This window comes from Macrobrachium rosenbergii, chromosome 55 (assembly GCF_040412425.1).
Source record: "Macrobrachium rosenbergii isolate ZJJX-2024 chromosome 55, ASM4041242v1, whole genome shotgun sequence".
In the NCBI taxonomy this organism is placed as follows: Eukaryota; Metazoa; Arthropoda; class Malacostraca; order Decapoda; family Palaemonidae; genus Macrobrachium; species Macrobrachium rosenbergii.
In genome coordinates, this window is record NC_089795.1 from 88,478,210 (window position 1) to 88,491,729 (window position 13,520).

At 36.7% G+C, this 13,520-nt stretch overlaps 2 protein-coding genes across 4 annotated transcripts in view; one reads left to right on the forward strand and one right to left on the reverse strand.

Annotated features, from left to right (window-relative positions):
* Positions 1–3,257: 3,257 nt before the first annotated feature.
* The window catches only part of LOC136835870 (protein starmaker-like), a 45,425-nt gene continuing 35,162 nt past the window's right edge, over positions 3,258–13,520 (reverse strand). Inside the window, exons 3-4 of the mRNA XM_067099715.1 lie at positions 12,227–12,315; positions 3,258–3,579 (exon numbers count right to left, since the gene is read on the reverse strand). Of these exons, the coding sequence (XP_066955816.1) occupies positions 3,258–3,579; positions 12,227–12,315 (411 nt within the window). The remainder of the gene's footprint in view (positions 3,580–12,226; positions 12,316–13,520) is intronic.
* LOC136835622 (tumor protein p53-inducible protein 11-like) overlaps positions 3,418–13,520 on the forward strand; it is a 255,681-nt gene continuing 245,578 nt past the window's right edge. Inside the window, exon 1 of one of the 3 annotated variants that reach the window (XM_067099391.1) lies at positions 3,418–3,506. The gene's annotated coding sequence lies outside the window, so the exon portion shown is untranslated. Of the gene's footprint in view, positions 3,656–13,520 lie in introns of all 3 variants that reach the window. The other 2 variants (XM_067099390.1, XM_067099392.1) reach the window with 2 other exon arrangements.

A 13,520-nucleotide genomic window follows, 5' to 3' on the forward strand; every position in this document is an offset into this window, starting at 1 on the left:
TTCGTACGACCTAAAAATGTAGCTATAGTTTTTCAGAAAAAATTCGAACAGCCTAAATGTGTAGGTCTAGTTTTTCAGGCAAAAGTCGTACGACCTAAAAATATAGGTCGAGTTTTTCAGACAAAAATCTTACGACCTAAAAATGCAGGCGTGGTGTTTTAGACAAATTTTATGACCTGAAAGTGTAGCCCTAGTTTTTGAGACAAAAATCATAGATGGAGAATTTGTTTTTGAGACAAAAATCACAAATGGAGAATTTTTTTTGAGGCCAAGTTTGTTTTATTTACTCAAGGAAGAAATCTTATTTTTGCCAAGTGCGCCTTAGTTGTGCAAAACGCAAAAATAGGTAGCAGAGTTCCATATTCATGTACTGAACTTACTATTTCAACCATAATAGAAATTAGGTAACATAATCACGCAAAGAAAATAAGGACATGACACTTTTCTTGCAAGAAAATAAGGACATGACACTTTTCTTGCAAGAAAATAAGGACATGACACTTTTCTTGCAAGCGAAACAGGACGGACCAAGTTGCTGTCTAGTTGCAATGTTCGCTTTATTCTTGGAATCTCTCCTTCCTTCTGACGATACGAACTGAGAGCCAACGGATGTACTAAAAAGGAAATTCAATTCTGCCATTTTCCCCCTTGCATCCGTAACAGAGATCCAATTCCTGCAGAACGGGTTTTGTTGGCACACAAGTCTAACCGTTCGTTGCCTTTCGTGCACGGAACCAGTAAAATGGGCGCTAATTCTTATCTGTATTTTGTGTTTTGATGCTTTTTATACACATGTATGTATAATATATATATACATATATATCTTTATATATTCTTTATTCCCTGATAATGAATTCGTTAATATTATTATTGTCTCCAATCTGACTATATTACAGGTGTGCTTAGATGAAATGAGACTAATCCTACTTAGGCTCACAGGGTGTTACAGTACAGTAGTACCTATTGAAATTTAATGTAACTGTTCTTTTACAATTTTTATCTTGAAATATTTTGTTGTTCTGGGATGTTGATGGATATTTTGGAAATGGACTTCGTCATATTTGATATTAGCAAACTTCTGTTTGGAGAAATTAATGGTATTATACGAAATATTTTGTGAAATGAAAATGAATTACGTGATGCCACTGTCCAAATACTCCAGAATTTTGAGATGGATTTCCTTCATTTTTGTTCGTTTTATATATATATATATATATATATATATATATATATATATATATATATATATATATATATATATATATATATATATATATATAGAGAGAGAGAGAGAGAGAGAGAGAGAGAGAGAGAGAGAGAGAGAGAGAGAGAGAGAGAGAGAGCACCTCAAGAACCAGTGCAATTTTCATTATTCTTCCACTTAGCGGTGCGATATAGTTTTCAAGTGAAACTACTTCATACCACTTTATAAAACTGCAGTACTAATCCTTATACAAATTTTTACTGTGTGTAATTAGGATAGCCTATGTTTCAAGTCTCCAGCTCTGAATCACCTACTCGTTAGAGCCATGAGGTATTTCACAACGACCCTCCCTTATATTACCCTTGTTTTTACCAGTATGGGGTATACACAAGCTTCAATAATGGTAATGTTTTATAAATCATTTCCATTACAAGATTAATCTTTACAAGATTAAAAACTTCAAGTTTAACTCCTCTCCCCCCCCCCTTTCTCTTTGTCATATTTTAAGCAAAGATAAAGCGAAGATTTATTATTTCAAATTATATATATATATATATATATATATATATATATATATATATAAAAGAATATAAGTACAAATAAAAAATAAATCAAATTTATTAACAGACATTACTGTATACAACGTATAGATCTGTTATGGCAGTGCAATGATACGACTGCGAATCCATTCTCCACATTTTCCGTTGTTTATCAATTCTTTTAATAAACTCTGTGTGACATTTCATTTTCGTCTTATAACGTTCGCGTCTTTGTCGTCGCAATGAGAGAACGGATGTTGTATCCGGTGGAAATTTGAAGGAGAAAAATAAATAAAAAAAGAACATACTTTCGGTGGTACGTCTTGACAAGCTGACGTAGGCTGATGATTTTGCTTTGTTCGAATTTTACACAAGAAAATCGGTGTATTTCCTCGCAAGAGAGAGAGAGAGAGAGAGAGAGAGAATCAGAGAGAGAGAGTGCAAAGCTTTAATCACCGCGTCTTGAATAATGCGTCTTGAATAAGTGAAGTTTAATTATGACAGTGATATACTGATCGTTTTATGACTTAAGTAATACATGTCTTTATGGCGTTCATTTTGTCAAAGACTGCTTACGGGTATTTATTATGGCTCTATTACTTTTTGTGGTTAGTTCAGTTCATATGTATTATATAAGGTAGAGAGAGAGAGAGAGAGAGAGAGAGAGAGAGAGAGAGAGAGAGAGAGAGAGAGAGCGTGTGTGTGGGTGTTTTGGGCTTATAACACACTTACAGTACACCAAGTTAATTAAAAACGTCATATGGTATTATGAGAGAGAGAGAGAGAGAGTGTGCGAGTGTTTTTCGGCTTGTAACGCACACGTACAGTACACCAAGTTAATTCAAAACGTCATATGATATTATTGCTTTGAAATGGATTAAGGGAAAACACTAGGCGTAGTTAGAATATCGGCTACAGTCGTCAATAATTTTAAGCTCGACTTCATGACTGTTTTCGCGCATGCAGTTCTGTAACTTAGTTACTGTCGTTGCTCGATTCATGTTCACGCAAACGCGCATTTCTTATCCCTACTTCCCGCACGAATAGTAAAAGCGTATTAGATTCGTTATCCGTAATGAACCTTTTTTTTTTTTGCTCGTTAATAATTCTCAAGTCTCAACGCTTGTCGCGGAACAATGTAAGACTATTATTTAATGGTACTATCGTACGGAACACATTTATTTATACGTTAAAGGAAGTAAACGCTTCAGTTTAACAGGCGTGAATAATAGCGCATTTTACTCGAGCGTCTATTCTTCACCAAAACCCAACCGCCATGCATTTGAATAGCCAAGAATAAAATAATGATTTGGAACAATATGAGACTATAGTACTATCGTACAGAACCCAGTTATTATTCTTGAAGGGAAATAACTGCTTCAGTTTAACCGTCGTGAATAATAGCGTATTTTATTTTAGTGTTTGTTCTTTATCAAGATTCGACCGCTATGCATTTGAATAGCCAAGAATAAAATAAAAATAAAAATAAAAACAAAAGTGGTAAGAGCGTGAAGTCACTGGGTGAGCGTAACAGGTTGGTTGAAAGGAGGTGGAGGGGGGGAGGGGTATTTGACCGGGATGGTCGGGACAGGGGGTTTGAACAGATTAAGGTAGGAGGGGGTGAGGGGTCTTGATGGAGAGGGGTAGGTGTGAGGGAGATGGAGGAGGGAGGGAGTTGGAGAGGAGGGAGTTTGAAGCGAGCACGCGGCATGATGGAGAACGGAGAGGGAGACTCTCACCAGTGTGCGCGTGGTGATTCGAGTGTGAGTGTGTCGGGTTCTCTCTTGTTTGTTGGGGCAACCTCCATCAACCCCAACACCAACCTCCAACAAACTCCTACAACCCCAGATATCGTTTCCCATACCTCATTATCAAACCAAAAACCTAATAGTACTACCAACCCTTTCCTTAGGTCAGTTATATTTTTTCCCTCCAATGTCACGCAATTTCGGTTTGACAGTTTGTTATCGGTGACTTTAAGTTCAAAAAGAAACAGTCATTCGTTAAAAGATAAATTCTCAGGGATTCTGGAGAATTTTTAAAAAAATTCTCAGTGTTTTTTTTAAATTCAAAGAAAGACTTTTACGATGAAAAACTTATAAAGAGAACGAAGGAATTCTCAGACGAAAGACTTGAAAAACTAATTCTCTGGGTTTCTAGAGAATTTAAAAAAATGTTTTACAAGTCAGTTTTTTGATGTTAAGTTAATGTAAAGACTTTACGATGTAAAACTTTAACAGGAGAATGAAAGAATTCTCAGAATTTGTACTTTGTGTTTAAGTAAAACCCCAGTTTCCTCGGGGCACAGTATTTGATAAAAATGTAAATATTTATCACGTCTACACAAGAAACTTCAAATTATGAAGCCTTTTACGCTGCTGTTGTGTTGACGACTGTAAGTTAACTTTAACATTATTACAGTAAGTTTTTTTATGTTAATTTTAATGCAACACACTTAACAAAAACCTGTTTTTTAAAGTTACTTAAAAATATTTGAAATCGAAAGTATCCAGCAAATGTTGGTAAGTATACCGTATTACATAAGTAATACTTACGGTATATTAAGCAAGTGTTTTAACTGAGTCTTGGATCGACATTACTAATGAAAATTTAATGAGAATGAGTCTCTCTCTCTCTCTCTCTCTCTCTCTCTCTCTCTCTCTCTCTCTCTCTCTCTCTCTCTCTCAGAATGGTGTAGTAAGGTCGATCTCGGCCTAGTGCTAACATTTTGAACTTCGATAAGTATAACTTTTCGATACTTCTTGGACTCTCTCTCTCTCTCTCTCTCTCTCTCTCTCTCTCTCAGATATATCTCCTTGTGCTTTACACCTACAGTGCAGTGTGTGTAAGATTTAATTCAATATATGGTTTAATCTCTCTCTCTCTCTCTCTCTCTCTCTCTCTCTCTCTCTTAAAGTAAAAGTTTATAGTGCCTAAGAAAGTTGTCGGAAATTGTATGATGGAAAAATAAACAAGTGAATGTTTACTGCTATACCTAATTATATTTGGTTAGTTTCAGTTGTACATATTGGCGTGCACTATACCACAGTTGTACATATAATACCAATAATTTTAATTACCTGTTCAAGCTGACAGCCTGGTAAGTGTTTTCACATTGTATCATTAAAGCCAGCTCTCTCTCTCTCTCTCTCTCTCTCTCTCTCTCTCTCTCTCTCTCTCTCTCTCTCTCTCTCTCTCTCATTTACATCATAAAGATTTGGTGAGCTGATGTGATTTTGATTTCATTGTAATTGTATTGCATTTTTAGGATTTGTGCTGAATTGTATTTTGATTTAAGCGAAGAATCTTATTCATGGATGAGTGAGGCATAGGCTGATTATTATTATTATTATTATTATTATTATTATTATTATTATTATTATTATTATTATTAATTTCGCCTAATGAGAAGGTATATTACATGTACTGTAGATTACTGTAACACTTCAAGCGTACTTTATATTACACTGGGTACGTTTAGTACATATGTATCCTTTGACATCTTTCTAAAGGTCAGACATCTCTCTCTCTCTGACCTGCTCCAGTTTTTGTAGGCCAATATTCCCATCCATTTCCATGTTTTCTGCAGTGAGTCTAGGATATGACGTTAGGCTGTCTAGACATATTACGTATTTACTGCTATTGATATGCAGTCAATATTGAATGCAATAGTTCCAAAATATGGCGCTCTGTCAGTTCACTCCCTGAAGACTTTGCCGAGTTAGACTCATTTTTGGTCAGGATATTCCTCTGTGAAAAGGACCAGCTTATCATCTGGCCTTAAAAAGTCACTTGCGTAGCTGACCCCAACAAGTGACCAGCTTACATCCCAGGGCTATGTTAAAAAGGTTATGTTCTTTTTTAGGTTTCTTAATTTGCTTATTATTCCTCTCCACTTCAGAAGAAATTCTCTATGAGAGTCGTCTACTGTTCTCAAACATTATATTCTGTGTTCCCTGACACCACAAGTTGATATAAGCACACCTGTTCAGCTCTTATCAGAACATGTGTAACCTGAGCGACTTTGGGAGAGTGTAAGCCAATTGTCAGGTGATTTTAGAGTCTATTCGAATTAAATTGAAGTCCTAAAAAAGTTAAGTATACCTTAGTTTGACCGGACCACTGAGCTGATTAACAGCTCTCGTAGTGAATTCCTAGAAGTAACATTGGCCTAACAATTTTTTAAGCTCGGCAGTTATGCAAAGTTGTTCCGTTCTCACAAATGTTTTACCAGATATAATTAAACAAGATTTGTAAAATACTTTGCGTAGCGGATAGAAACCAACCATCTAGTTTGTGATATCAAACTCTAGGCCTATGTAGACTAAATGAGTTGTGTCTGCGAAGCTCGCCACTGTTAACAGAAGAATTTAGGACAAACATCGGCAAACATTGCGAGTGTTTGCATTGATGAATGTCATGTACTCATATTCATAATATCTTCGTTTTGATGAAGCTTCTGTGCATACGAAGCTCTGCTTCCACAATGGCCGCAAGACTGTGTGATAATGAGACTAATGTTTGAAGTTGACCGGTGTCGATGTATGGGCTGTTTTATTAGTTTGGGAATACACTGCACATTCCTCACAGTTTTATAGTATGTGTGTGTATATGTGTATATATATATATATATATATATATATATATATATATATATATATATATATATATATTGTTCCTTCAGAGGTAAATTAGGTAATGTTTAAGTTGTCTGAAAATGTGTAAGACCAGTATAACTGTCGATAAATGCCTGTTAACCTTTCTTTGGTAGACGTGTGTATGTGTGAATGTGTTTGTGTGTGTGTGTACGTACGCGTAAGAATTGGGGGAAAAGTTTAGTTAAAACCTGTTTTCAAGAAAGGCACTTCGAGAAAGATGACACAACACATAGCACTGAAATTGTGACGAAAGAGAAGCCTTAGAATTGACGAGAATAGAAAAATTTATTGCAATTTTCGTTCCTTCTAATTCCCCTACGTGGGATATAGAATTCATATTCGTACTTCAGAGGCTGTTTTGTAAATCTCGCCTCTAACCTCGACTGTAAAATTGGGAAGGGAGTTGAACAACTTAAGATACCAGTTAAAAGAATGTGCATAATGATCAACTGCAGTATAACGTTATAACCGAAGCAAAAACTTGGCCTTCTAGATTGGAGGAAGTCTATTAGACATTCGCAATATTATATATAGCCTATATATGTGTGTGCATATATATATAATTATATTTTATATGGGTGATCGTTAACCAATGTCGGGTCTGGTCAGTAACTGGGTTGGTGACCACCACGAAAATCCAGACGCCTTTGCCAGCAAGTTCCTTATATTCAGTCCATGAGGCAGGGTGTGGGACCAGCAACTTCATCCCATAAATGCTTTCTTAAAACCTTCCCGCTCATTGGGGAAAAAAGGGCATTTGTTTTAATGCCTACAGTACCCATAATTTCCTTTTAGCTTTGTAACTAAGAATAGGGTATTCTATCTCAGTTTCAGGGGAACAAATAACCAGTTCTTGAATACCAGACTTCGTAGATAAAAACACAAGCTTTGTTCTTTGCAGCGTGCCTTCGGCCCCTAGCTGCAACCCCTTTCGTTCCTTTTACTGTACCTCCGTTCATATTATCTTTCTTCCATCTTGCTATCCACCCTCTCCTCAAAATTATTTCATAGTGCAACTGCGAGGTTGTCTTTCTTTTACACCTTTCAGACCTACCTGCTCTGAATTTCCTTTCCACCATTGAATGACCTCATAGGTCCCAGTGCTTGGCTTCTGGCCTAAACTGTATATTCCATTCCACAAGCTTTGTTGTTCCAACATTCGTCAAACATTTATTCAACATTCGAAAATGTTTTTTCACAAATAATATTAAGGTTCTGGATCAAGACTTTGAACTGTGGCCCGTATGAGAGTTGAATGTTCAATTTGTTTACCCAAGATAAGACCTTTATGCTGTAGTACTTGAAGTTAAAGATATTGGGTTTTTTTTATTGTTTATTTTCTTTTGTGGGGTGTATTATAATACCTTCTTAATGCTGTAGTACTTTCCGTCAAAGGTATATATTTTTTCTTGTATTTTATTTGTTTGTGGGGGGTATGGTCAAGTGATATACAGATTACGTTTTCCACAGTAACATTTTTAAGAATTTTACGTTTTCCTAAAAAAATGGAAGACTTTTCCACAGTAACATTTTTAAGAATCTGCAAAAATGGAATACAGAACTGAGAAAAAATGGTAGATACTACCTTGCCTTACTACTGATTTTGCAGATACTGCAAATGGGACCCCCCAAATACTCGTGGAAAGCATTGAAGAATCATTCTGAAACTGCAGTAACTTGTGTATTAGTGTTTCACGAGCCCAGTAGGTGGCACATCTCAGTTTCGAAAATTTTGCAGATACTGCAAATGTGACCCCTAAATCAAGAATATTTCAAACTTGAAGAATCATTCTGAAAATTTTGCAGATAACAGTTTTGTATTAGTGTTTTGCAGACACTGAAATGCCCAAATCAGGTGGAATCATCTCTGCAGTAACTTGTGTATTAGTATTTCACGAAAATTTTGCAGAGATACTGCAGTTTTCTCTTCCCTTACTACCGATTTTGCAGATACTGCAAATGGGACCCCTAAATAAAGCATCGAAGAATCATTCTGAAACTGCAGTAACATGTGCATTAGTGTTTCACGAGCCCAGTAGGTGGCACGTCTCAATTTCGAAAATTTTGCAGATACTGCACTTTTCCATTTTAGGGCAGATTTATACTACAAAGTTACGCGTTTCACTGTCAGGTATTATTCGTGTAGCAACTCTTATATTTATACTCAGTAATCGATATTCACAGATACTGCAGTCTGTGCACTTCGCCATTGTTAGTCACAATCGAGTTATGCAAGTTGTTTTGTGTCTTGTACACATGTCTAGTTTCTGTGCCAAATTTAATAAACATGGGCCTACTTTTCAAACACAGTTTGCGAATTACTACGTACATTCTACAGTAATAAGTACCTATGTACAGTAATTGTACTCCTTTATGTATTTGCCAGAGAGAGAGAGAGATTTTTATATATATATATATATATATATATATATATATATATATATATATATATATATATATATATATATATATATATATGTATAAAATGTATAGGCTACATATATAGAGAGAGAGTTCAGTAAATATGTATTTGTCAGAGAGAGAGAGAGAGAGAGATAAAGAGAGAGAGATATTTATATATAAGTATATATATATATATATAAAATGTATACATATAAATTATATATATATATAGAGAGAGAGAGAGAGAGAGTTCAGTAAATATATATATTCAAAGAACACTCTTGGTAAACCATTTTATATGACAGTAAAAATCACCATTGCTATTTAGCCAACGTGTGACAGTAAATAAGGATATATCGGTCACAAAATGTCAGGCTACGTCGAGTCACATAAATTACCGTCGCCGTAATTACAGTAGAAAACAAAAATCCGTTGAGACCGTTAATGATTAATGCATTGGTTGGTTTTGCCATCAAATAAAAAGGTCTCTCTTGGTCAACAGCGGTGGAAAAATAAAATCCCGGCGCTTGAATAATGGACCCGTATTCTTTGCGTCATGCAAGCAACTTGAGAAGAGGCATTTGGAAGAAATGAGATGTGTATTATTAATGAGAGTGAGTTCATTTAGCCAGGTGAGTTATTGATATACTGTTCCAGTCAGTGTTTATCTATTTAATGGTGTCCGTGAGTTTGAATAAGGATTCTTGTAATGGTGTGTTTCCCTTCAGCAATTTAACGCTTTCGGTTCCTTTTGCTGTACCTCCGTTCATATTATCTTTCTTCCATCTTGCTGTCCACCTTCTCCTAACAGTTATTTCAAAGTGCAACAGCGAGACTTCCTCCTGTTATACCTTTCAAACCTATCTACTCGCAATTTTCTTTCCAGCGCTGAATGACCTCATAGGTCCCAGTGCTTGGCCTTTGGCCTAAACTCTAAATTCCATTCCATTCAGCAATTTGTCCCTGTAGAGGCAGTGCTGCTGTCAGTACACCTCTCTCAGTGCACTGTAGGCATTACTTGAGGTTTTTTGCTTTTTTTGCGGCGTCCTTCAGGCCCCTAGCTGCGACCCCTTTCATTCCTTTTACTGTACCTCCGTTCATATTCTCTTTGTTCCATCTTACTTTCCTCAGCCCTCTCATTGGACAATTGTTTCATAGTGCAACTGCTTTGGCCTTTTCGACTCCTGTTACCGGCCTTTCAAAATTAATACTTTATTTCGGATTTCATTTCTCAGTGCTGGGTGACCTTTTGTAGGTCCCAGCTATGGCCTTGGCCTCCTAGATTTTATATTCCGTATTGCATTCCTTATCAACAATTTATGTTTATAATTTGGTTAGTTCTTTAGTCTGTCAGACCTGTGTTGAACCTTTTCGGTACTGTCAGCTTGAGGTCAGATTCCAGTCACATATTTGGTCATGCTCCGAATCTTGACTAGACTCGCCATGAACTTCCAACAAATTCGCGTAGGCCTATGTTCCATTAGGACATCCCCAAAATAGTCACTAGGAAGGAAAAAAATTCGTCTTTAGTGGGTAAACAGCAGTACTTTATCGAAATTGAAATTTACTCTCAAATAATATAAGCTTTCGGGGAAGCATAGATAAAAGTCGAATTATATCTGTTATTATGGAGTCAGTCGATTGGTCCCGAACATTAGGCAAGATAGCCCTCTTAGCGTGACGAATATCAGCCACATAGCGAGGTCATCTTGTGTTTTATGAAGGGATTAATGTGGGATATTAGGAGTGGTGATGTATAATTGCATGGGTGTGGAGAGACCTCGGTTCGTGATCTCTTTGTCGATTGTATGTGTAGATATACTTTTGTGTGTTTGTGTAGCGTGAGACGCTTCAGAATAAACCTAGCGTAATGTGTAACTGTCAGTGTAAGCAGAGAGGAACTTGTTCAGTGTAATTTTTAGATGAATTGACGATTAATGGAGCTTATGTGTGTGCCCTATTGACAATTACAAGGCAGGTTAAATGCTGTATGTCCTAAAGTACGGTTATGATGTAAAATTAAGTAAAAAAAAAAAAAAGTAAAAAGTGCCCCGAAGTTTCTTCGGCGCGATCGAGTTTTCTGTACAGCCACTACAGCGTATAATCAAGGCCACCGAAAACAGATCTATTTTTCGGTGGCCTCGGTATAATGCTGTATGAGCCGCGGTCCATGAAACTGTAACTACTGCCCGGTGGTGGCCTATCCTATATCGTTGCCAGAAGCACGATTATGGCTAACTTTAACCTGAAATAATATAAAAACGACTGAGGCTAGAGGACTGCAATTTGGTATGTTTGATGATTGGAGGATGGATGATCAACATACCAATTTGCAGCCCTCTAGCCTCAGTAGTTTTTAAGATCTGAGGGCGGACAGAAAAGGTGCGGACGGACAGACAAAGTGGCACTATAGTTTTCTTTTACAGAAAACTAAAAAACGAAAAGAAATTGTTCAGTATAATTTTAGATATCACACTGACGATTAATGGGTTAAGTATATCGTGCTTATAATTACAAAACGGCAGGTTAAATGTTGTAGCCTATGTCCTAGATTATAGTTTAAAAAAAAAACTTTGTATTCAGATGAAAAGGTTAGTAATAATTGATGGCCAGTCAAGACTGGATTGCAGAGTAAAGAGACCCCGTAGTGGGGTAGCGCCGTCAGTGCACCTCATGCGGTGCACTGTAGGCATTACTTAAGGTTCTTTGCAGCGTGCCTTCGGCCCCTAGCTGCAACCCCTTTCGTTCCTTTTACTGTACCTCCTTCCATATTCCCCGTAGGGGGAGGTACACATCGGGTATTACTTAAGGTTCTTTGCAGCGTCCCTTCGGCCCCTAGCTGCAACCCCTTTCATTCCTTTTACTGTACGTCCTTTCATATTCTCTCTCTTCCATCTTACTTTCCACCCTCTCTAACAGTTGATTCATAGTGCAACTGCTTTGAGGTTTTCCTCCTGTTACGCCTTTCAAACCTTTTACTGTCAGTTTCCGTTTCAGCGCTGAATGACCTCATTGGTCCCAGTGCTTGGCCTTTGGCCTTATTTCTGTGTTCAACTCAATTCAGAGTAGAGAGAGATTAAGTTAAACCAAATTTCAAAGAATACGTTTCAACTTTAACTGTTAACTGGGACAGTTTGAGCAGAATGTCATTAACTGATTAATATACAAAATGTGAAAATATACTAAAATACAATATGATGAGAAAGTCCTCAAATAGATGAATGATAATTAGCGATGACAAAATATTTTCCGGGCAGAGGGCATGGAACCATGTTTGTACACGCGTGTATAATAAACATTGAACCTTTACCTGTTCGAGTTTACCTGTTTGTGTTGCAATTGACCGTAACCCTTCATTGCTGGTGCAGTGTATGTGCTTATGCTAATCATCCCTATCGTGCCACTGATTTGGTCATGCTTACTTTACATATGTTAATGCTTCCTCCTCCTCCTCCTCCTCCTCCTCCTCCTCCTCCTCCTGGTCACTCATCTCACCTTTGAATCTACCTGCCTGGGGGTCAGGTATGGGCTGAATTATGCTGTGTCATTGACCTCATTTGCCCTTGGTGGAATGAATTGCCGGTACGTGAAATTGAAATGGAGTTTCTCAGTGTAAAACAATAGCTGATTTTCAGATGCTTTCTGGAATAAAGTGTCAGATAGCATTGAGTTTTTATGCCCTATTTAACGAAAATTATTTTGTAAATGTTCTTGGTAAACCATTTTCAAGTTAGAAATGTTTGTTGATAAGGTATAGGTCAATTTTTTTCCGGAAAAGAAACTATGTACTTTGGGGAAAAAGTTCTGTATAGAAGGAAAATACTGTGAAAGTATTTATATTCTGTTTTCTGGGAAATATTCTTCAAACGGTTGAACCTGGTAAACCGTTTTTTAGTTAGAGGCGTATGTTCATAAGGGAGGCCAATATTCTTCGCGAAAAGAAACGAATGGAGAAAAAGGTTTATATAGCTAAAATGCTCTGAAAGTTATTATTATTATTATTATTATTATTATTATTATTATTATTATTATTATTATTATTATTATTATTATTATTATTATTATTAAGAGCGCAAACCTCTATTTATATGGAGCAAACCTACAAGGGCCACTTACTTAAAATTCAAGCTTCCAAAGAAAATTATGGTGTTCATTCGAAAGAGGTTACAGAAGATATAACGGGAAACACAGAAAGAAAAGATGAGATAAAGGAATAAATGAGTAGATGACAATATAAATAAATCATTTTAATACAAGGGGAATTGTTTGAGGGTAGCAATGCATAGCATCTTCGCTTGAACCTCTGATGTTTCTTGTGTGGGCGAATTACTTTTAATCACATATCAGGATTTGAAATAAGCTGGACAAATCATGCGGTAGCAATGGTTGTATCATCCGTCTTAGGGGGGGTTAGTGCCGTCAGTGCAATTCATGCGGCGCACTGTAGGCATTACTTAAGGTTCTTTGCAGCGTGCCTTCGGTCCCTAGCTGCAACCCCTTTCGATCCTTTTGCTGTACCTCCTTTCATATTCTCTTTCTTCCATCTTACTTTCCTCAACCCTTTCCTAACAATTGATTCATAGTGCAACTGCTTTGAGGTTTTCCTCCTGTTACGCCTTTCAAACCTTTTACTCTCAGTTTCCGTTTCAGCGCTGAATGACCTCATAGGTCCCAGTGCTTGGCCTTTGGCCTAAATTCTATATTCAGTTCAGTTCT